The sequence below is a fragment of the Argopecten irradians genome, chromosome 6 (assembly GCF_041381155.1).
Source record: "Argopecten irradians isolate NY chromosome 6, Ai_NY, whole genome shotgun sequence".
In the NCBI taxonomy this organism is placed as follows: domain Eukaryota; kingdom Metazoa; phylum Mollusca; class Bivalvia; order Pectinida; family Pectinidae; genus Argopecten; species Argopecten irradians.
The window spans coordinates 19,029,665-19,055,096 of record NC_091139.1 but is presented as its reverse complement, the minus strand read 5'-3'; the positions used below and the strand labels follow the sequence as shown (position 1 = coordinate 19,055,096).

At 34.9% G+C, this 25,432-nt stretch overlaps 1 protein-coding gene across 5 annotated transcripts; it reads left to right on the top strand.

Moving 5' to 3' along the window:
- The first annotated feature begins 94 nt into the window (after positions 1 to 94).
- On the top strand, positions 95 to 25,432 carry LOC138325235 (coiled-coil and C2 domain-containing protein 1-like). 5 transcript variants are annotated; one of them, XM_069270742.1, is made up of 27 exons: positions 95 to 269; positions 651 to 768; positions 1,125 to 1,231; positions 2,087 to 2,287; positions 2,815 to 2,932; positions 3,623 to 3,727; positions 4,410 to 4,516; positions 4,956 to 5,040; positions 6,550 to 6,663; positions 6,949 to 7,097; positions 8,014 to 8,086; positions 9,181 to 9,387; positions 9,756 to 9,898; positions 10,413 to 10,469; positions 10,983 to 11,111; positions 11,839 to 11,897; positions 12,214 to 12,330; positions 14,862 to 14,929; positions 15,164 to 15,219; positions 15,719 to 15,770; positions 16,065 to 16,402; positions 17,254 to 17,277; positions 20,685 to 20,707; positions 23,695 to 23,749; positions 23,977 to 24,106; positions 24,569 to 24,693; positions 25,110 to 25,432. In XM_069270742.1, exons 1-27 carry the CDS (start codon positions 204 to 206, stop codon positions 25,143 to 25,145), a joined length of 2,862 nt encoding a protein of 953 aa, XP_069126843.1. In that variant the 5' UTR covers positions 95 to 203; the 3' UTR covers positions 25,146 to 25,432. The 5 variants fall into 5 exon arrangements, with proteins under 5 accessions (XP_069126843.1, XP_069126841.1, XP_069126844.1 ...); XM_069270740.1 differs by having other exon boundaries at positions 3,614 to 3,727; XM_069270743.1 differs by lacking the exon at positions 17,254 to 17,277 and having other exon boundaries at positions 3,614 to 3,727.

Here is a 25,432-nt window from a genome sequence, read left to right as displayed (position 1 = left end):
CAAAAAAACTTGTGTAAGTCTAGATATACGCTAAGGTTGTACCAGGCCAATATAATCGATAAAATTACCCAGCAAACGTTCTTGTGATCTTGACTTCTGATATCCGTTCGATTCAGAATAATGCGGAAGCCGTGATACTGTGTTTATATAGGTGAAGATATGTGTTGCTGTTGACAATTGAACTTGTTCTTTAAGATTTTACAATGTTTGGTAGAAAAAAAGAAGCAGTCGATCCTCCGAAGAGGAAAGGTGCAGCGTTAATGAATCAGGTACTGTAAGAACTCCTGACAAAACATTTTGATTTTTAAAACAGGTTGGATGACACACAGTCACACGGGCGCCACGACCATCTGACATTTCTTCAGAATAATGATTGTTTCTTATTTAAAGTTATCTTAGTGATATCAACCATCGGTACACACAGAAGACGTTGTATATACCATAAACGGGTTCGATATCAGCTGGATACACACTATTCTTGGGCAAGTTGGCCCAGTTTACCATCGATGCTCCAGGGGTTACTATCACTGGTGTTATATCCACCCCTGGATTTCCTCGCAGTAACCGTGAATTTGTTATAAGCATGTTCATTTTGAACATGTTTGACTGTCTCTCAAGTAAAGGTAATTGAAAATATTTTCCTTTCCCAGCTTGGTTTTGGAGGAAATATGGGAGGAATGGATGATGATGATGACGACGCATTAGAGGCAGAGTTACTTGCTCTTCAAGGCGAGGGACCACCAAAGCCTAAGCCAAAAGACAAGGAAGGTTGGTTAGATAATAGTTTTATGTCCCTTGCCAAACTAGGAGATGGTAATGTACCATATGTCAATCCTATCCTATGTCACCATGTTGTGTACTGTGCCATCCCATTTTTTAATATATGGAGGCAAAGCTATTTATGTCTCATAGATATTCTACATGTATTTTTATCACTTACTAGTAAAGGCCTTTCAGAAAAAGAAGAAAAAAAAGGTTCATGAAAATAATAACAACATCAGAAAATGCATATTGATGACGTAAGATGACACAAGAAAAGTATTAAAATTCAAAAACTCATTACTAAAAAGTTGATTGTAATTGCAGTTTAGTTTCAGAAATGTATTGTATATTTTGTGTAACAGGTAAAGCTATTGTGAGTCTAGAAGATATTGGTAAAATGGCTGATGACTGTATGCGCGACATAGGAAGTGATGAGGAAATGTCTGACACAGAGGATCCTGATTTATTGGTAAGTTAACACAAAATTTTACGACCTGTAATGTTTTTGTCCTTTAGACTAGTTTTTAACTTTACTGGCTGGCGACCAGTTCTCGCCGAGTACCAATTCTCGCCATCGCATATGTATTTGTATGATCACACACAAACTTTCAGACAATTCTTTATGGAAATTACAAAGGAAGTGTCTTCTACCAGAATGTGGCTTTATTGACGTAATTTGAGTGGTAATCGTACAGCTACAGACGCGATGGCGAAAATTGGTACTCGGCGAGAACTGGTCGCCAGCCAGTACCTTTCTTCAAAGAAAAACAATATTTGATCTAATTTAAAGTGATGAGACAACCATATATAGATGCAGACATGTGGCCTCAAATCTGTATTTACTAATCAATTGTCTATGTTATTGTTTCTGATAAGTATCAGATCAGAGCTAAGCAACAGCTTAGTACTGTACATTTGCTTTAGTTATGCAAATTCAAATCATAAAATATAAGTACAAATGTGTGTTTGATTTAAAATATGAGTGTATTATTGAGTATGATGCATCTATATTGAACATTCAATCTGTGTCCATTCTTATGTAATGTGCATGTATATAACTTAAAGAACCACAAACCACTCTTGTATTGATTGAAGACAGATTGTTAGAAGTCTGCATATATAAATAAGCTACTGTCAGCAAAATAATGAATATGCTATAAAACAGATGGATACATTATAGAGCTGAAATCTAACATGCTAGAATCAAACAAATCCTTTTTGTGGTTGTCATTGATGAACACTACAGTCTTTTTTTTTACCTTGTTTAGCGGAAAAAGATAATGCAAATCATATTTATCATATTTAAAAACAAATGTCTATATAGGCTGAGCTTGAAGACCTTCAAGATGGAGATGAGGAAGACCACGAGGATTCTTCTCCAACACAAAATACGTCACCACCAAGTCAGGGTGTCAACCTGGAGTCCACGATACAGGAACGCCTCATGCTGTACCAGAGGGCTCAACAGGCTGCCAAGGACGCAGGAGACAGTTCTAAGCAGAGGCGGCTTGATAGGGGCATTAAGGTAAAGTTCAGTTAGATGTGGAAAAGTTTTGTTAAATGAGAAATCATTTAGCTTTAAATTGCATACATACTGTATGTAAAATACCACACATAGAATATGGGCAAAACAAAAACATTGGATGTATAAGGCCAAATTATAAATAATGTCTATGTGCAGTGTTGTTTTCCTTTAGTTTTACCCACATTCTGTTTGAGGCACATATTGTCTAAACTTTTCGCGCAAGCTGTTTTCCTTCGACGTTGCATGACCTCGCAAAGAAAGCAAAAGCGGGTAGACCTGTTGCTGAAGATGACATCCCTCCCCCAGTTGCTGTGACGACTCTCTCCCGTCCGGCACCACCGCCAGCTAGTCAAGGTCAGTAGATCAGTCACAATCAATTAATTACAAGGTCAAGGTTGACCATATTGTCTAAACTTTTCGCACAAGACGTTTTTCCTTCATTTCCAACATTGAAGTTTAGGAGTCTTTTTTTGGTATTGCTCTCAGCCTGGTAGAATAAGAATAATAAAAATCTTAATAATTTTCAGACGTTGCATGACCTCGCAAAGAAAGCAAAAGCGGGTAGACCTGTTGCTGAAGATGACATCCCTCCCCCAGTTGCTGTGACGACTCTCTCCCGTCCGGCACCACCGCCAGCTAGTCAAGGTCAGTAGATCAGTCACAATCAATTAATTACAAGGTCAAGGTTGACATTACACTGTCAAAGTTGACATATGAGTCGTCTTACAGTGTCTTTGTAATGATTTGATGCAAATTGTGTAATATCTTGTTCTTCTACATCCTGTTTTTCAAGAAAGTCCAACATACATCTTTTAGAAAACTTGCATCACATTAAGCAAATGTTAGGTGCGTAAGTGTATGTTACTGTAATCTTGACCTCATGATCAAAGTAAGATAAAGGTGATTTTCAAAATAATTCATTTTCTTGCAATAATTATTCAACCATTAAAAGTAATGCGATGCATTTATAGTATACCAGATTTAGCAATACAAATTGCACAAAATATTCAGTACAATGTACAGTTTTAGGTTTTTTCAGAGATGAAAAAAATGTCTTGTTTGAAACATGGCAGACTTCAACTTTTCAACTGACCGATTTTGAATTGGCATCATAATATCCTTATTTATATAGTTTTTAATTTGTTGTTATTTTTTTTATTCAATTTAAAAGCACTATTTCTCACAAACAATGATTGACACTTAAGCCTAGTAGTCAATCCTATATTTTGGTAGTAATTTCATAGTTGAGTGATGTGAATTCATTGAAAGCTATTAAGATTAAACGTAAGATAAAGATTAATTATACTCGGAGACTTTTATCTCTAGCGCCTACAGTTGAGCCAACACTCCCTAAAGATGAGCCACCCCCAAAACCTGCTCCAATTCCCGATCCAGTAGTACAACCAACCAACGATCACTCCGATGAAAAACTATCTGATGGTAAGCCCTTAAGTTCTTAAATTAAATTTTCATTATTCAAATATCAAACATTGGAAAGAAATGTTAGAAAAATTCCTGATGGTTCAGATAACTGGTCCAAAGATCATGATATAGACTTAAGTCTAAAACTGACTAAGCGCAGACTTAGCCAATTACAGATAAACGTTACAAAAAGTTATATCAATTTTTAATTCACTAAGGAAATACTGTTGTCTAAGACAGTTTCATGATCCTGGGGCCTGGCTTATTAAGAAAACCAAGGCCCCTGGTTCATTAAACTGTTTTAGACAAAGTATGTCCTTATCTTTAAGTCTCAGACATATGGTTAATTACATTGATTTGTACCTAGTATATTATTGTAACTAGAGTTTTGTTGATCAAAGTCTCTCAAACAGATGCTTATTATTGATATTCTATTTAACAATCCATTTCTTGTGTATGGTTTCTGGAGAAAAAGGTTTTTTTTCATGTCTTCAGACATTTGTGCTAAATATTTTCTTGGTAAATCAAATTGACTCAAACGCTGGGAAATAAAAACCCATGAATGTTTTAGAGTATATGTTATTATACATGTATATTAATTTATATGTTTATATGCATATATGCTATTATACGATACACCTATTTCAGAAGTTCGAGACCATACTATGCTATTTCTGGGTATATAATATATCTATTCCAGAGCATAAACTGCTGTTAACACGACAACACCAGTACAAGCAGGCAGCACTACAGGCCAAAAACAGTGGTGACATGACAAATGCTTCCAAGTACATTAAAACAGCTAAGGTAAATATTACATAAATTGTAATTAAAATTTCGGACTGTTATTCATTTCACTGACATTGGTCAAATAAGCGTTTATTGGTGACGTGTTTAAGTCATTGTCTTGATATCAAATTAGCAACACAAAGTTTTGATATATTTCAGTACTGTCCAATTCCTTTCTGATCATTATTATATTATTCATCATATTGATCAAATAACAGACAATTTTATATAAAAAAAATTCTCATATATTAGAACTTTTTCACTTACTTGTAGTACTCTCAGTACTTTGATTATGTACTTTGCGTCCCACAGTGTCTAGCGCCCCTTACACTTCAGTTAAATCACAATTTTTCTTAAAATGTTGACTAAGTTATGTTAAGGAATTTGGTGTACATACTTAGAAATTGTTTTGTAGCTTGAACGACAGTAAAATGATAGTATATTTTGTACATTTTAGCAATTTGAGCAAGTGATTGCAGCTTTAGTTGAAGGGAAACCAATAGATCTTTCTCGGATGCCTCCCCCACCCCCAGGGTATGGTGGTAAGTAATGTAGTAAAAATCTTTCATGCCCCCGGGTCCCCTCTCCCCACACCAGGTGCTTCATCACTAACCCCAACCCCCAGGGTATGGTGGTAAGTATTGCAGTAGAAGTCTTCATGCCCCTGGATCCCCCCTCCCCAACACCCATCGCCTCATCACTACCCCTAACCCCCAGGGTATGGTGGTAAGTATTGCAGTAGAAGTCTTTCATGCCCCCGGATCCCCCCTCTCCACACCAGTTGCTTCATCACTAACCCCAACCCCCAGGGTATGGTGGTAAGTATTGCAATAGAAATCTTTCATGTTCCCGGATACACCCCCCACACACACACACACCCATCGCCTCATCAGCACCTCCCTCCTACAGGGTATAGAAGTATATATAAAGCAGACTAATTAGTCTTGTGCCTTTTGATCATGTATCCACAACACTTGGCTAGGATGTAGTGGTAATAATTGACCGATCTTCAGGTGATTCATGCCCACAAACACAGGTGTACCTATTCAATGTCAGAGAACATTGTAGCATGTAAAAAAATAAAAAATGCAAAATTAAAACATGCAGTTTGGTTGATAGATGGCGATCCGTCAATTACAGGTTACTCGAATTATTGTACAAATAAAGTTTCCAATCCTATCTCTCCACAGTGTATACAAAGTGTATACTATAGGTACATTTACCTGTTTTAAACTGTATGCCCCACTATGTTACCCCCCTCTCCCCATGTTATGGTGTAATACTCTCTCCTACTCCACCTCTGCCCTAACAAATGGCCAACCACCAATCAAAATATCATTACGACAAATAGATCTTTTATAACACAAAATAGTTTCCATTCCTTTTGATACCCATGCATTTCATAAACTCTATATTGTATTTACAGTAATTAGCACCCCTTCCCCTATAAGCACCCCTCCCCTTTTCCTGAGAAGAGTTTAAGTTGTATAAATGATCCAATCCCATGGATTCAACAATGTTTTACAACATCTTATACAACTAACATCAGCATTGTATCCAATGTTACATGAACTTGCGAGACTTTTACATGTGAATCACGACATGATAATGTGTTTCAAAGGATAAAATACATATACATTTTCACTGTAACAGATTAATGCACTATTAATTCAGAAATATTAAAATATGGCCTATTTTTTTGTCTACAAGTTACACTTTGGTTCATTAATAAGCCCCTCCCCCCCTTTGTTATGATCATTTAAGTGCCCTGGGCTCTAATTATGGCTAATACAGTAATTACAGGATCATGTTATTGATTGAGTAGGTGATGATCAGTTTACATAGTCATATCTTTATGGGCTATTTCTCTGATTTTGATATGACTTACATTATTTTTTAAGTTAAATGCTCATTTGTAAAGAAAATATCACTCACTTATTAACAATCAATCATAATTTCAGCATACATTTCCCATATTTATGTATTACATTTGCAATTTGCTTATGCCTTATTTAGAAAATATAAATGATTTTGCACCTTTGTGTACATAGGACAAGAAGAAGCTTCTAAACAAGTTTCCCAACCACCACCAGTTAAAATTCAAAGGTCAGAAGCCCAGGCTACAGGGGAGATAACTGAGGACATCCCTGAGGTGTCCGAGTCAGGTAATGATATTAATATGTGTGAATATTGTATCGTTATTAATCATTAGGTGGGGTGTGATACAATATTTTAAAGTTAACCTTGCCTTAAATAGTCTTTAGATGTTAGAGAAAGAAACATTGTGGAGTTGATTTTTGACTTAAGCCAGTACTGTGTACAGTTTGTCTGAAGTGATTATTCCAGTACCCTTTCAACTCAGTAACTTAAATGTCTTTGACCTATAATAGGCTAATTTGAATGCCTTTTTCAAGTACCAGATAACTAGGTTTGTGTACCGTGTTTTGTAGATGCCAAGAGTTTATTCCAAGCCCCAGATGCCCCTAACTCTGTGATGGATGCCTTACAACAAAGACTAGAAAAGTATGCCTCAGCAGAGAAAGCAGCCAAGGAAGCTGGTGATGGTTCTAAGGCCAGGCGACATGGCCGAATAGTCAAGGTAAGATATGTCCAAAAGTCCAAGCTGTTTTAACAAAAAAGTCAAGGCTACCATTCTGACTACTCCCATAACATGAGAGTTGACTGGTCAGCTGTTTTTTTATCGGAAGTTATTTTGCTGACTGTCAACTCTCATTTCCGAAGAGTTATTTCTTTGATGCAGCTTCCGACGTCAGATGAAGGCGGAAGAAAAAGTGCAACAATATCAATATTTATAGCTCTAACAGTGATAACATTAATGTTTTCTGACAGTTTAGGTATTAATTATCCCATTTATCTAGGACTTCAACCATAACTTGAAGCCTCATAAAATAGTATTTTAGCGGATTAGATATGATGAATCCTTTCCGTAACATTTTGACCTAGTTTTAAATATGGCGGCTGGTTACTACAAAAAACGGAACGTGAATTCAAGCGGGCAGAATACAAGTAAAAGTAAAGGCAGATCAAGCATTTTGGGGAATTTGCAATTCATTTTTTCTATTTACCGGCTGGATCGCTATCAACATGAAGTTTTGTCTGGGTCATGAAAGTTTACGTTAGAAGATGTAAATATTTGTTTTAGATTAATTTTATGGCTAATTTTGTCAAAATACTTGTTGATTTATGAAAAAGAAGTAGGTATTTGACATTGATGACTATTTAAATATGATTTAAACGTTTTATATTGTCACAATCCAAACTTTGAAAATGTTACCCTCAGCATCGGGTAAATGGCCTATCGAAAGTTCAAGGTTAGACACGACGTAATGTTCCAAAAGTGTCTCGTCTTGCTATACCTCTAACATTGTTTGAGTACCATTCTGACCACACAACCAAAGACCTGTATATCTATAATATGATATGCTATTTGTATATATATAGGAGGATTTAGTACCTACAGTTTAGGTTTAGCTTGTCTTTCTTCTTGTTCTCAGCAATACCAAGATGCAATCAAGAAAACAAAAGCTGGCAAACCTGTGAATTATGATGAACTACCAACACCTCCAGGTAAAACCATGTAAAAATCAATACGATGGATAATTTATACACAATCAGTTCTGAGGTACACACAAAAATCCTAAGGGATTTTCCAAAAGTATGGAAAATTTAGTTGACCTATTCTTTTGAATTCTCAGTTGATCATTAAATTGTGACCTTTTTTATCAATCTTATTTGGTCCAAGGTCAAGGATGTTGTAACTGTGAAATACATTTTATAGATAATAGGACAATGTATGGTTACCTTAAGTTCATCCCATATTGGTGGAATTGTTGGCTTGTGTCAGAACAATAAAACACAGGGAACATAGCAGAGATGTGAAAAGACGATTTTGTTTCTTGTGTCAACAAATTTTATCGACATATCAGCTCACCTGGCCGGAAGGGCCGGTGAGCTTATGTCATGGGGTGTCGTCCGTCTGTTGTCCATCATTATTTCCTTTAAATCGCTACTAAGGTTCAGCATGGATTCTAACCAAATTTGGCTAGAAACATCCTCGGGGGATAGGGAATAGGTTTTGTATAAATTTTGGCTCTGACCCACTGGAGGCAGGAGGGACGGAGCCCTAGTCATAGGGGAAATAGAGAAACATCAATAATTTTGTAATTGCTCTACCCCCCGGGGGCAGAAGTCATAGGGGGAGTTCTGCATGGATTGTATCCAAATTTGGCCAGAAACATCCTTTTTGTAGGAAGGGGAATAGATTTTGTATAAATTTTGGCTCTGACCCCCCGGGGGCAGAAGGGGCGGGCCCAATAGGGGGAATAGAGGTAAATCCTTTAAATGCTACTAATCGTAGAGTTCTGCATGGAATGTATCCAAATTTGGCCAGAAACATCCTTTTTATAGGAAGGGGAACAGATTTTGTATAAATTTTGGCTCTGACCCCCAAGGGGCAGGAGGGACGGGGCCCAATAGGGGAAATAGAGGTAAATCCTTTAAATCGCTACTAGTTGAATACTACGTTGGTGATGGAGAATTTGATATAAGGCTTGTAATGAGAATACAAAATTAGCTAAAGTACAAGTAATGAATGAAATAAATTTCCATTGAATTCCTGCTGTGAGGGCTGATAAATGAAGCATTGTTCTGTGATATTGTAGGTTTCGCTCCAATCCCTGTGGGGAAAACTAGTGCCCCAGCTGCTGCTGCCCCAGCTGCTGCTGCTGCTGCTGCTTCAGCTTCTAATCAAAGACTTCAGCCTTCTACTGCCGCAGCAGGACAGGCACAACAGGGTCGTAGGACGCCTTCTCCCAACAGGTCACCAAAACCTGCACCAGCTGCTGCCAAACCAGCTCCTCAAAGGCCATGTACGTCTAGAAACAAAATCATTAAAAATATTCAGATTTATCTTTTATTCGCAGTTTGTTGAATGAGTATGCTTTGAAAATGAGGTAAATGGACATAAGAACAAGTTTGTTATGAACAAACATTTTTATTAATATAATATGATAAAATTTGTTATACAAATGGTCATATTGCTTAAATGATATAGTGCTGTAGTAGAGGATTAATTTTAATTTTCTTATACATGAAAAATTGTTTTAACCAAGTTCTTTATGTTCAGATTTTACTGTACCACAGGCAAACAAGGGCAAAAGCCATAATGTATTCTTAAATATCTATATATAAGTTTAACTTGGCATTAATCACTCTTTCTAATCAATTTAATTTGTAGCTTTAAAGAAATCTCCTTCGTCACGAGCAGAGCAGCAAGCCTATCTCTTACGAGAGAGAATGAATGAATACAGACACGCTGCTGTCAAGGCAAAAAAAGGCAATGATCTGGAACTCGCCAAGAAATACATGAGGATTGCCAAGGTATGTACATCTGGGGAGTTTTGCTTTTAAAATTTGCACATTACAGAGTTATCTGCCCTTGCGGTATTGATTGTGAAGTCATCTGTTTGGAAGCGCAACATCATACTTTTAAGGGAAAAGTAATGTGGATTTCACTTAAAACATAATGACCTCACAATGGCTACCTCACCCCAAGGACGATAACTCTGTAATATGCAAAGACAAAATTGGATTTCCATTTGTATACTCATAAATTCTAACCTAAATAAATTTATTCATAATATTCAGATGATGCTCAAAATAGTTCCTTTTGGTCTGTACTAAAACTTTTTAATTTGTGCAGACGATACCATTTATAACTTGAAGTCTACTTTTAATGACTCAGATGTGAATCTCCGACAATTTTTTAGGATTTAAAAAATAAACCTTGTTGCCTCTGTTTGTGTTTGTATGTTATTGTATGATCATGAGCAGCTATGATGTTCGACTAAGTGTTCAATGTAAATGAAATAAATATTTAATTTCATTATTCCAGGGGTTTGAACCAATGATTGATGCCGCAGATAGTGGTCTACCAGTGGATATGTCTCAGGTAAAGAGGTTTTTTTCTGTATATTCTGAGGTAGAAAGTTTGGTAGTAATTTTTACATATATACCTGGTATGCATAATATAGATAAATCACAAAAACCTTACAGTCACCAAAACATACATCATCAAATTACTTCTTGTATTCATTCTTTAATTTTGTCACACACACATACCTAGTGACAAATCCTACTTACACACTTACAATACAATGACAAACAAGACAGTTAACACACCAGAACTTCTCATTCAGCATCTTACAGTAGATGAAGATAGTTATGTATTTACTAATGAATTAGGTTGATTGAGTTAAAACATGAATATCAGGTATTGTATCTTCAAATTTTAGTTCCGAAATTTAAAGTCATGGATCCCATTCCTAAGATACTAAAAAACTTAATATTACATTATAAAAGTCATCATTTTAGAGTACCCTCTCTTACCTTGGAGAGAAAACTGTTCTTTTATTCATAATAAGATCACTTTTAAATTACTATATTTACTACCTTACACTTACAGATGCCTCCCTCTCTGACGGAGGAGGATGAGCGTTCCTTTGTGATGGTCAATGAAGATGAGTGTGAAGTAAAAGGAGACAGAACGGAAATCTTCAAGAAACTTGAGCAGGATCTCATCAACCAGATCAGGGTATGCTGTATTATCTCACATGATCATACCTGTATGTCTCACCAGATTAAAATACTAAAGTGGTTTAATTTTGAGGGAGGACTATTTTCATATTATTCAGGTTTTCACTGAAATACGTGAATTCTACATAACAGGGATGTATTGAAAAATTTATTAACATACCTATTACAACAAAAGTTCAAAGAATTCCAAGAATTAGTGAACCATGAAATTGAACCCTCTGTAAATATGTCCCGTAGAGAAAACCCAAAATTTTGATCCTGCAAATATTAAGTGCTTTGCAGTACATTGGTATGTTTGTCTCATGCTATTTTGTAGTATGTCTAGATTATTGTGCTAAAGACATGTTTAACCAGATCAGATCTCTTTGTGCTTCTCAAATGGGATCTGATTGTAATATACTAGGCAGTCATAACATACCGTATAGTCAGTTATATTTGTGGGCTTTATATTTTCACAATTTTGCAAGTCATTACCATGGTTGTGAAATTTTAATCCATGAAATATATAGAAATATTTGAATTATATGTACGTTTCATGCCAAATCAAGAAATTTGGATTCATTAATCAATGAAGAATATAGTTCCCAGTTTTATGTTCAAATCGCGAACAAAAAATAAGTTTACTAGCTTAAGGTGAAAATCACAAACATTTTTACTCGCTAAACTCACCAGCTATACAGTTATTCATGAAAGATTGAATAATAGGACTACATTTCCTTTGACAGATGAGTGCCTCTAATCATCAACACTTCACAAAACTAGGAGATGTATTAAATGCTGCAAAGTAAGTATACGTAATTAATGCAAATTTAAGATGCATTAATGAAAAGCGTGACGTTGACAACTGTCGGGATATGCATTATATGCTAGAAAGTGTAAGAAATAAGGCAGGCGACAGTATTAAAGGAATACTAAAGCAAAAATAATCTTCATCTTGACTTCTGACTTGTTAATCACTTTGATAAGTCATTACATTTTAAGAGTTTGATCCAAATTATTGTAAAGTCATCATTCAGTGTGATTATTATTCATATCTCTGTTTTGTCATATTGTTATCGAAGGCATGTAATGCTTTTAACATTTTATTTTCTTTTGCCTAGATTTCAAAAGATGGAGCAAGGTTGTAGAAAGGACTTAGAAGCTCTAAAAAATGCCTTCCGACATCATGATCCTGTGCCGAAGTTTCACTATGAAAACAGGACATTCTCATTGGTGCAGTAAGTAAAATATTAAACATCTGTTGGGGATAGAGAATGTTCTATATATTCACCTACAACACACAGGCCTTTGTAAATATTGTGTAAATAGTAACGGATTGAAGATTTTCTTAAAGTCAAGAACTTTTTATTTATTAAAAAAAAAATAGTATGGTGAAGAAATTTGATGCATATGATTATAAAAAATCTGTATAACAAATTGATTTATATAATCCGCTTACAGAGAACAGCAATATGATTGATATTCTTACCCCAAGACCAGATCTAGTCAATAATTACTTGAAATTTCCAAATTATTTTGACAAGCAGTTATTTTATTCTGTATTTGCACATTATAGAGTTATCTCCCCTTATGGCTAGGAAGCAAAATATAATAAATCAAAATTGTGAATTATATGGTCCCCACCCCCCAGGGGGCTGTGGGATGGGCCAAAAGGGGTAAAATTGAGTAAAATTTCAAAAATCATCTTCTCTACTCACAGATGTGGTAGAATCAAATACTCTTCATAGATAGAAAGGTCTTAAGGTCCTTTACAAAAATTGTGAACTATATGACCCTGGGGTCTCACGTTTCTCCCTGGGGAGGGGGTCAAGTTTACTATAGTTTATATAGGGAAAACACATTTATGAGCATTTTTTGCTCAATTTTCATTGGAAACGAGTCAAACTTGGTTAGAATTATTAGCCTGAGATAGCATTTTAATATCATATCCACATTGGTTCTGGCCGGACCCCCTGGGGGCAGAGGGGAATCAAATACTCTTCAGACTTATAGGAGTCTGCATTTAAAGTTGTTTCTTTGACTTCGTTGAAAATTGCTTGTATTGGTTATATCTTCATGTAAATGATAGTATATATTTTATATTTAATGTTTACCCATTATAAAACATTTACTGTTTTTGCCTGTGAAAAGATTTTTTTCCGGAGAACTTATTCTTCCGCCGATCCCTAACTGTAAACCACATCACCTTGTAGGTCTCAATGTACCTGGGACACGATGTCCACCTGTAGTGGACCCATGTTCACTCGTAGTGCACTCCGTGTCTACCTTGTAGTCTAAATCTTGTGGCAAACTGTGTCTACCTGTGTCTAAACCTCGTGCATTTGTCTACTGTCTAAAACTCGTGCACTCCGTGGTCTACCTGTAGTTTGTAACTCGTGCACTCCGTGTGCACAAGGGTGTAACCATAGCTAGTAGTTTATCTAGGGAAAATACATTTTTATGAGCATTTTTTGCTCAATTTTCCTTTGGAAACGAGTCAAACTTGGTTAGAATTATTAGCCTGAGATAGCATTTTAATATCATATCCATATTGGTCCAGGCCGACCCCTGGGGGCAGAGGGGCGGGGCCAAAAAAGGTCAAATAGGCTAAAACTTCAAAAATATTTCTTTTAAAATTCTGAAATGGTATAATCAAATACACTTATAGATATGAAAAGGTCTTAAAGTTTGTTTATAAAAAATTGTAAATTATATGACCCTGGGGTCTCCTGTTTCCCCTTGGGGAGGGGGTCAAGTTTACTATAGTTTATATAGGAAAAACACATTAATGAGCATTTTTTGCTCAATTTTCATGGGAAATGAGTCAAACTTGGTTAGAATTATTAGCCTGAGATAGCATTTTAATATCATATCCACATTGGTCCTGGCCGGCCTCCTGGGGGCAGGGGGGGGCTAAAAAAGGGTCAAATAGGCTAAAACTTCAAAAATCTTCTAAAATTCTGGATATAGTAGAATCAAATAATTATAGATGGAAAGGTCTTCAGGTGTTTTATAAAAACTGTGAATTATATGATCTTGGGGTCTCACGTTACCCCCTGGGGAGGGGTCAAGTTTACTTTAGTTTATATAGGAAAAACATATTTGTGAACATTTTCGTAGGAAATTAGTCAAACTTGATTAGAATTATTAGCCGAAGATATAGCATTTTAACATCCATATCCGTCCTCGATGACCCCCTGGGGGACCAGAGGGGCAGGACCAAACAGGGTCAAATTGATTAAAATTTCAAAAATACCTCTAAGTTCACAGGTTTGATGGAAGCAAATACTCTTCATAGTCTAAAAAGGTCAAATTTATAAATCACTGACCAACTTCAAGGCCCAGCATATAGTGTTTATATGTCTTTAATTTGTTTCAGTATTTGTTTCATTATATATTCAAACTCAGGTGACCGTTAAGGCCCATGGGCCTCTTGTTAAAGAAAATGATGTGAGTTTAGTTCACAAAATAATGATGTCACATTCAATAGCTCACAAAGAGTGACTACTCTGTAAGATGCTAAGATGGGATATGTATATCAAAGTAACTGTTTTAATCCTTTCTGTTATAATTGGTTACTGCATAAATCTGTCAGTAGATATGCTATGATAATATTTTTTCCAAAACAACTTCATTTATTACCCCCCATAGATTATAGATTAATTTTACGCATTATCAAATTTTTTAAGGTAATGATGTACTGGAATTTGACATCCACCGAACACTTCCTCAGTAGACATTCATTGTGATGGTATGTTGTAAATTGTAGATGTAATACAGATTTAGGGGATAATGACCTTGAGATGACCTTGGTGAGAGGAATACAACTGCCAACAAGTAAGTGATACATGTATTATCACCTGATGTTATGCCACTTCCAAAAAATAAGCAATATATTATTATATAACTCATAATTATGTATGTATTTTTGCAGTTTTTATTTTCATTGTCAATGGTTGAAAAAAGAGTTCTTTTAAATTATTGATCCCTTCTCTCTTACTTAATAATTCAAAAGTTTCAAATTTTGAAAAGATTTATGTTGATATCTCATGTATATCTTCATTTTAACAGGTCATGCTGAGAAAGACTTTGACACATATGTGAAGTATGAGTTCCCCTACCCCACAGTAAGTTTGGTTTACTTTGAAGTTTACACGAAAGATTATCTCTTTGTTATAATTTCATGCAATATACATGACGTAAAGAGTGATCATGATAATCATAATTATAAATGGATTTGTTATAAAGTATGGATTCAGAAACTAAAAATCACTTTTCCTGCCATACATACATTGTATACACATTTTAACATTAAATAATAATTGTTACATGATCACCATGCACAAACTGTTAAATTCCAAACCTGTTACAATGTATATGTGACTGTTGAACAAAATTGGTGTAAATAAAAATTGTAGATAATACATTTGATGATTTTCTTCATCAACAAATATATGTGAAAAAAATAGAAGTGTTAAGAAGAGAGATAAAAATGGATATTTGTTACAAACTAATAAACTTAAAATATTGCCACACATCAGTATAATAAAAAGTAAGCTGCGAAAAGAGACGCTGAATGTGCCAATCTAACATACAATGTCATCATGTTAATTTTTCCTGTTACAGGACGATGCACAGACTGGTAGTTCAGATACAATTAAAGGATCTGTGAATCCAGGTCAGTATCCAGAGTCAACTTCTAATTTACTTAACCCTTTATAATGATGCCATTTTAAAATTGATGTCCAGGATCACTCTGTTCCTGTGGATATCACCAGTAAATTAATATTTGTCTTTGTATTTTACAAAGTTGTCTACCCTTGCATGGACATTATTATTTTGTGATGGGAAAACATGTTGTTTTCACGGGAAAACATGGCAGTGTGTTCGTAGATATATGGCAATACAAGCAATATCTACATGTAAAGGTAGATAATTATGTAAAATGTAGATATTGTTTTTCTTATTTCAGAATACAATGAACCCTGGAAATTACAGATCAGCAGAAAGTCTAGAGGATTTGGAAGGGTGGTGGAGAGAAAATCAGTGAAATTTGAAGTGTTTCAGAAACGAGGATTCTTTAAGGGAGATAAGTTGATCGGTACATGTAATGTTAAACTTCTACCTCTGGACTCTAAATGTATCTACCATGAAAGTCATGACCTAATGGATGGACGTAAAGCCGCGGGAGGAAAACTCGAGGTGAAAATTAGGATCAGGGATCCGCTCAAGAGCAAGCAAGTTGAGGAGACCAAGGAAAAATGGCTTGTGATTGACCAGTTTCTGAAGACACTAAAATCAGCTCCGGCGGTAGGTATCTTCTCTACCTGAATTGCATTGTTATAAGAGAAAAATCATTTTTACTCATTGATCCCTGAAAATACAAAATGGACTTTCTGGATTTTGATTTCAGAAGGGCCTTAAGTTCATTGTCAGTTAATTCAACATCAGTGATGATATATGAGCCATAAAGCTAATAAAAATGAGCTCTTAGATAGGCCAAAATACAGCATCTTGCAAAAACTGAAAAGCTTTTAAGACAAACTAAATCAAATTGATTGCAATTCTTGTAAGCACGATATACCTTAAGACAGTTAAATAATTATGTCGTATTTGTAAATGTGATGATCATATTTCTATCGTGACCTAGTTGATTTCGGTTTGATCCAACTTAATTCAGTCCATATTTGAAATATTAATTATAGTTATAGACTGATCGTGTCAAAAAATGCAAGTTATTGTTGGCAATTTTATACAGTCTCACTAAAAATAAGGGCACAATGATCGGTATATAGAACTATAAACATACTCAAACCATGGAGTTGTGCTATCACAAGCAACACAAGCATGAACGACTAGGACGTATATATATAAAGAACATGTCTGGTTTTGATCGATGGTAGAGGGGAGTATAGCAATAGGAAAACTACATATTTATAGCCAGTATGGGGCAAATGCCCTCTATGTATGGGTTTTGACCAGTAATCCAGAGAGGAAAGGTTATACAAAATATATGAGCTAATCACTGAAACTGGTGGAGTGTAGGTTACCTGACTGCTCCTGATTAGTCACCACTGTGACCTTAGGTGAAAATATTTAGCTGGTAATTCTTAATGTCTGTCTGACCATTGTAAGTATTGTCTTACTGTTTGAATTTGTAGCCTGTGAAACAAGGGAAATCTAAGGTGAGATACGAGATTGTTTGCCACCCATTAAACTACAACTGCCACTCCTCTTCATACTAATAATCTCATTGCAATACCTGATGCTAATCATTCTCAAACACTCTTTAACCCTATACTCTTTAAAAAATTACCATATTAAGCCTATAGGTATTTAAGCACAATTGGTATATTTTACATTTCCACCAGCTTGTAATGAATAAAAACTCTATGCAATCAAACATTTCATAGACCTCCTTTTTGTGATTTTACGATGTGAATATAATGAAACTAATCCGTCAGGCCTAGCGAGACACTTGATTTAAACAACAGAATCACATTCTGGGTCCCAGTCAAGTCCTTGGCAGTTCACAGTTGTGACCCATCCATTCGTACCTACTACATGTCAAAGGAACACAAACCTATCAACTTGATATGGATGTCTTCTTGGTGTTGGCATTCTTGATCTTGCTTAAGACTTAAGTATGCTTTTGACTTTCATGTCTCCTGCTCTCTCTATATTGATCTGAAGGCCAAGTTACATACCTGCATCAACATGAAAAAGCTTTTCTGTCCTCTGTGGATCTTTGACTGGCTTTGTAAACTTGTAAACGTCCCCCATGCCTCCTTATACTTGGCATAATGATCCAGGTACTCATGGTAAACTCACTTATTCTTAACACATTTTCATGTCTTTTGTATAGCTGTACCAGCTCTACATGTGTTTCTCGATAATATGTTTGTGTCAATTAATTCTTAACACTCTCAAAATATGTGAACATTAGCGCTTGAAAAGATAAGATGGTTTGAATTTAGCTACCTGTAGGAAAATTCCTGATGGTAGAAAATATACCTACCAGAACTATGTTTGCACAAACAAGAGTGCTGTCATCTTTTCATTCTAATTTCACAACTCTGTCATTTTTCTTCATGGATGATGTGGTAAATCGATGGGAACTTCTTTCTTGTTGTCTTAAGCTCTAGACAAATAGAGTTTTACATGACTCTGTCAAACTGAAGGGGTTATCTTGATGGGAACTTCTTTCTTGTTGTCTTAAGCTCTAGACAAATAGAGTCTTACATGACTCTGTCAAACTGAAGGGGTTATCTTGATGGGGACTTCTTTCTTGTTGTCTTAAGCTCTAGACAAATAGAGTCTTACATGACTCTGTCAAACTGAAGGGGTTATCTTGATGGGACTTCTTTCTTGTTGTCTTAAGCTCTAGACAAATAGAGTCTTACTGACTCTGTCAAACTGAAGGGGTTATCTTGATGGGACTTCTTTCTTGTTGTCTTAAGCTCTAGACAAATAGAGTTTACATGACTCTGTCAACTGAAGGGGTTATCTTGATGGGAACTTCTTTCTTGTTGTCTTAAGCTCTAGACAAATAGAGTCTTACATGACTCTGTCAAACTGAAGGGGTTATCTTGATGGGGACTTCTTTCTTGTTGTCTTAAGCTCTAGACAAATAGAGTTTTACATGACTCTGTCAAACTGAAGGGGTTATCTTGATGGGAACTTCTTTCTTGTTGTCTTAAGCTCTAGACAAATAGAGTCTTACATGACTCTGTCAAACTGAAGGGGTTATCTTGATGGGGACTTCTTTCTTGTTGTCTTAAGCTCTAGACAAATAGAGTTTTACATGACTCTGTCAAACTGAAGGGGTTATCTTGATGGGGACTTCTTTCTTGTTGTCTTAAGCTCTAGACAAATAGTCTTAATGTTGTCAAATTACTTGTGGGGATTCTTTCTTGTTGTCTCTGTCAAATAGAGTCTGAAAACTGAAGGGTTATCTTGATGGGGACTTCTTTCTTGTTGTCTTAAGCTCTAGACAAATAGAGTCTTACATGACTCTGTCAAACTGAAGGGGTTATCTTGATGGGGACTTCTTTCTTGTTGTCTTAAGCTCTAGACAAATAGAGTTTTACATGGGACTCTGTCAAAACTGAAGGGGTTATCTGATGGGACTTCTTTCTTGTTGTCTTAAGCTCTAGACAAATAGAGTTTACATGACTCTGTCAAACTGAAGGGGTTATCTTGATGGGACTTCTTTCTTGTTGTCTTAAGCTCTAGACAAATAGAGTCTTATATGACTCTGTCAAACTGAGGGTTATCTTGATGGGGACTTCTTTCTTGTTGTCTTAGACAAATAGAGTCTTACATGACTCTGTCAAACTGAAGGGGTTATCTTGATGGGGACTTCTTTCTTGTTGTCTTAAGCTCTAGACAAATAGAGTCTTACATGACTCTGTCAAAACTGAAGGGGTTATCTTGATGGGGACTTCTTTCTTGTTGTCTTAAGCTCTAGACAAATAGAGTCTTACATGACTCTGTCAAACTGAAGGGGTTATCTTGATGGGGACTTCTTTCTTGTTGTCTTAAGCTCTAGACAAATAGAGTTTTACATGACTCTGTCAAACTGAAGGGGTTATCTTGATGGGGACTTCTTTCTTGTTGTCTTAAGCTCTAGACAAATATAGTTTTACATGACTCTGTCAAACTGAAGGGGTTATCTTGATGGGGACTTCTTTCTTGTTGTCTTAAGCTCTAGACAAATAGAGTTTTACATGACTCTGTCAAAGTCTTCATGGATGATGTGGTAAATCGATGGGAACTTCTTTCTTGTTGTCTTAAGCTCTAGACAAATAGAGTTTTACATGACTCTGTCAAACTGAAGGGGTTATCTTGATGGGGACTTCTTTCTTGACATCTTTGTGCACTATATAGACAAATTGAATCTAACTTCAGTTGGCCAAGTTGAAAGGGTCATCTTGATGGAAGTGCTTTTGAATATTTTGGCTTTGGGAAAATGATTGCTTTGTTAATCTCTGTCTAGTTATTATAAATACTTATAATGATAGGAGATGACGCTGGTGTTCTTAGATTGTAAAGGGATGATTGGCGCATCCCTGAATGTTGCTTGATTTCTCTTAATCTTCCTCTCTCGAGATTGCATTCATACTTTTATAGAGATTTCTTGTGATGCAATATCACTTGAATAAGTATGAAACTGTATAGAATATGTTCTATGTACGAGTATAGTATTCTTGCTTTCATTGAATAAATCATAAAACATTTTATTTTATATTTATAATTGTGCAGTTCATAGAGTTTATAAATCAAAACAATCAACATTGACAATGAATTAATTAAGTGTATCAATTGTCAGAAACAGTCTAAACAGAAAGCCTAGGATATTGCTTAAAACACACTGTTGATACGTTGTGTATAATACGCATAAAGATGCAATTGATACCAGGCATATTAAATATTTGCACCTGATAGTCTTGCTCTTCATATATCTAGTAAAAAATTTCTGTGCTTAGCTTTGAATTACTCAATATTGTTTGGTTTGGAAATAATAGAATACAAGCCTATGAAAGTTTCTGATCATGACAAACATATACTGATTAATTTCCATCTCTTTCAGGCACCATCAGCCCCTGCAAAAAGGTAACTATATAATTTTACTTATGGTGAATGTAGAGTTAGTTGGATGGGGTTAATCTGTTTGCTATAGTTTCAAGTCCTAAGAGTCAGTGTCATTTAAGCAGTACCCAGAGAAAAACCACCAGCTAATAATTGGTACCTGGTTGATTTCAAACTTGTAACCAATGCAAGGGGTGTAAGTGATAAGTGGTAAAGTGTTAAAAGCATTCCCCACCTCTCTCCCCTAACGTAATTATCAAATAAACTACACACAACAAACTAAAGCAATATTTTGCATATTAGTTGTCTAATAAGTTTAAATGTTCGCGAATTTGATAAAGCCAATGTCTTCTTTAAGAAAATGATAATATCACACATTGAACATAATTATGTTTGCAAAGAACAGCTGTATATTTTACCCCCTACCCCCTAAATTTTGAAGTTGAAAATACCTTGTTATTTTTTTGCAATTTTTGACAGATTCAACACTATACAGAAAAAGTTCTGATGACTAACTTTAAAAATAATGCAATTCAAAAGAAAATAAATTGCTGTTTCCTAAACTATCATAAAAATAGGGGGGTCAGTGTGCTTGATTTTTGTCCCTATACAAAATTTGGTATTTTTCATCATTTTTTGCTTAAAAGTCAAATCACTTTATCTTCACTGACCTTAAATGCTGCCAGTTTCATCTCTGTGAACCTAAAATATGATTTACAGCAAAAATTATCTTGATATAGCTAAAACTGTTGTAGTACCAGCGAGTTAAATAAAAATGTTGAAGTAAAAAAGTGAGAAATTTCACCTCTCTCTAGAAAGTGTAAGAAATGTACTGTTTTCAAAATGGCCGCCAAATTGATCATTTCTTCAAATTTGTGTATTAAAAATACCCGTAGAAGAATATTTTTTTCCTTATGGCAATTTGCTAGAAATTAAGACAATTATTTTTTCAAAAATCACAAAATTTCTTTGATTAATGATGAAACGAGACTTCAATGAGACCGAAACCTCACCTGCAGAGCAGATCCTTATCAGGTCGTCTTCGTATTCCAATATTCTATTGACCTTAAATTTGATTTGACTCCAGTTATAAAATAAAAGATAAACCCCGCTATTTTTTGGATTTTAAAATGAGACGGTAAGACACATAGGACGTTTGAGACAGTCATTGATTGTAATCAGAGTCCAGTAAAAAAACATAGTAAACAATTTTTATCAGATCTATTTTTACATTTACAACTACTTTTGAAAACAAAATTATTTAGATAAATTTGATAAATATTTTGTTACCATGGTAACAATATTTTTTTCTCTCTCTCGCAGCTCATTATGCTCCGTCAGCTGACTGTCTCAAATGTTCATTGACTGATCAACTTGGCGTTTCCTCAAATGTTCAGTGACTTATCAACTTGGCTTTCCTCAAATGTTCATTGACTGATCAACTTGGCGTTTCCTCAAATGTTCATTTACTGATCAACTTGGCGTTTCCTCAAATGCTCATTGACTGATCAACTCGGCATTTCCTCAAAAGTTCATTCACTGATCAATTTGGCGTTTCCTCAAAAATTCATTCACTGAGCTTGGCGTACTGTGTAGTATAACTCAGAAGAGGAGACCATTTTGTGATAAGGAGTCTATGCAGGAGTGATATTTCCAGTGATGAAAATTTCATCTGCTCTTTTTTATTTATTATCAATCAACTGTATCTGCATGCAGGACTAGTGATATTCCTAGTTGACAATCTGATCCGTCCATTTTATTTTGTCCTAATTGATTAACCATGTTTCCTCTCAACTGTCTTACATATAATTTTATTTATACATTTAATTTTTTACCCTTATTTTTAAGACACAGATTTTGTTTTACCCTTATTTTACATAAAATATTTGTTGTTAAGTATAAAGCATTTGCTGCTTAAAACCTCACAGACCTTTTGTTTTAGCGCCATTTTGGCTAGTTTTTGTTATTTTGTGTTATATGTTGGAACAGGTTTTTATCCTGTTGCAAAATTACAATTTTACCTATTTATCAATAAAATTTGCTATTAACTGGGCCATATACTTGCCTGTTTTTATGTAACAAACATTTATCAAAGTTAACATAACTTACAAAAACAGGGATGATAAAAAATGTTTTCTCACAGAAGGTCACTTCTATGGTGACCGGTCATATACAACTTTGGGTTTTTGAGTTCCCCAAGCGAACCCATCAAACAACAGCTATATTCAACAGCTAAATACTTGATATCTTTATCAATTTGGTCTTTATTTTAGTTTTTTAGAGAAATTGAACCCGATGTTCTAAGAATCTTTTCCATGTTGATACCCTACAAACCTGTGAAGAACTGTACATGTTATGGAAACTTTTGACATTTTTTCTTTACTATTTTGCTTGAAATCTGAATTACTGATCAACACCTAGCTATTAAGGGTCATATAATAGACATTCTCGTTTGACCCGAACATGCCCCTTCTTTGGTGTATTCTACTTTCTAGGTTTTGATTTATAAAAGAGAACTGAAAATATCAATCCATATAGCTAGCCATCAGAACAGGTAATAAAACATATTAGAGAAATGCAAGGTTTTGAATAATGCAGATTGAAAGGTCTAGAGCAGAAAGGTAAATATGTATAGTTGATGTGACGATATATCATGTTGAGAAATTTTGACGATCTAGAGATAAAACATAAATTGAATTATTTGTTTTAATTGCCTTTTAAGTTAATTAATTTGTGTTCACCTTGCTGGCTACCATATACTTTATATGCCGCACTAACCAAATATTAAGTAGATTTGTATGCAATGAAATATAGCACATTATATATTTTCAATAAATTTAAACTCCTCATGCTGTTCATGAAGTGTATTATCTAAGTACTTTTTATGAACTGTCATACAAAATAAATTATGTTAAATGTACTTACAGATAGAATTTTTTCCTTCATTGGTAACGTTTTTCACTGTGATCATGACCTGATGTGCACACTACACACGATTTATTCTCTTACAGCGGCTCGACCTGTATCGAAGTATTGAGGTTTGAAAAACAACAGTTGGATCTTCAGGTATGGGCATTTTAACAATACAAAAATGTAATATTATGTACCAGTGGATCAATAATGAGCAGCTATGCAACTTTAGTTAAAGGAATTTTCCCCTTTTGTTTTATGGATTTCAAGTTCAGAGTAAAAATGATTGACAATTGAAATGGGAAAATTCCAAATAAGATCATGGATATGCGATATAAAGAGTTACAGCAGCTGTGACTTAAGATATTGATTCATTTCAATAGATCAACAGTCTACGAGATCGTCTGAGCACAGATCAGCTCAAAGCCCTTCAGAACAAAAGTCAGCTTCTGAGCCAGAGAATGGACCAGAAGCAAGCAGAACTCAGAAAAGGAGGAAAGACTGCCCTTAAAGGTAACGACATATTAGATTCTATGTTACAAACATGAAAAGGTCAAGGGTCACTTGCCCAATCACATAGGTTTTCTCCAGGCATTCCGATTATCCCCGCTTGTATAAGTAATATAACTTACTTTGTAGTTGATGTAAAACAAATGATAAAAAAAATTATAGTGGAAAGGTCAATAATGAAAGACTGTTCAGATTTTATGTAGTAGATATTATAAAAATAGTCATTTCGGCAAAGCTTTAACATGCAATGGCATCATATCTTGCAACAAAAAAATTGAACTGGAACCAGAATCCAGTTTTAGGAATAAGTAACTAAACTAAGTTAATTTTACTATGATCATGCTGACTTTACATTATTTCATTGAGCCATTAGGCACTCTTAACACATTGTCATACATACATTTTTGGGGGGCATAATCAAGTCTTGTAATATAGCAAGGAAATCAATTTGGAATTATGTTTCAGCATATGTCCAACAAGTAGAGCAGGAAATACCAGGCTATGAAGAGGAAGCACGTCATTTTACGAAAGCAGGAGACATGCATAAGGCACAAATGATGCTCAACAAAATCAAACATGCGGAGAAAGAGGTAAAAATAAAAGTGTTATATTGGATATCGTACACTCTGCACCTAGTAATTTTTAAAGCTGAGAATTAGAAACAAGAAATAATATACCTATACACAAAATCAAACTATAGATAGAAAATACACTCCCAGCAAATTTTGAAATCCATTACATGTATACAGCTATTTAAGATGGCGTAAATGTTTGTGGAAAACACTTTTAATTAATAAAAAATTAATAAATTAATGACTCTAACATTTACAGCTACTATGCTTATAGATTTTTGAAATTGATCATGTTAATTACATTTGGTTGCTGAAAAAAACTAAATTTTGTCTCCGGCAATTTTAGTCATTTTTATAGAAATTAGATTTCATTGTTTGTGCGACACAAAAGTTGAGTAATAATTATAACATAACTGTCGCTTTTGTTTTTGCAGCTTAAAGCGATTAGAGATAAAATCCCTGATTTATAGTGAAGAATGAGCTGCATGGACAACTTTCAACCTGTGACATGGTTTAGATGTAGTAATCAACGCTTCTCCTCAATTTTATCTCGAGTACTGAATGTTTTTAGAACTGATGCAAGTTAAGGAACAAAAGTTGTGATTTCTTAATGAATACTGCCAGCCGTGTGAAATTGTCAGTTCTAATTTCTGTAGTAACAGAACCCATGCTTGTTCACCAGCCAGAGTAATTAATAGAGTAAGCATCAAGGCTTTGTTCAAATAATATCTAGGGTTAAACATCCTACATATGAGAC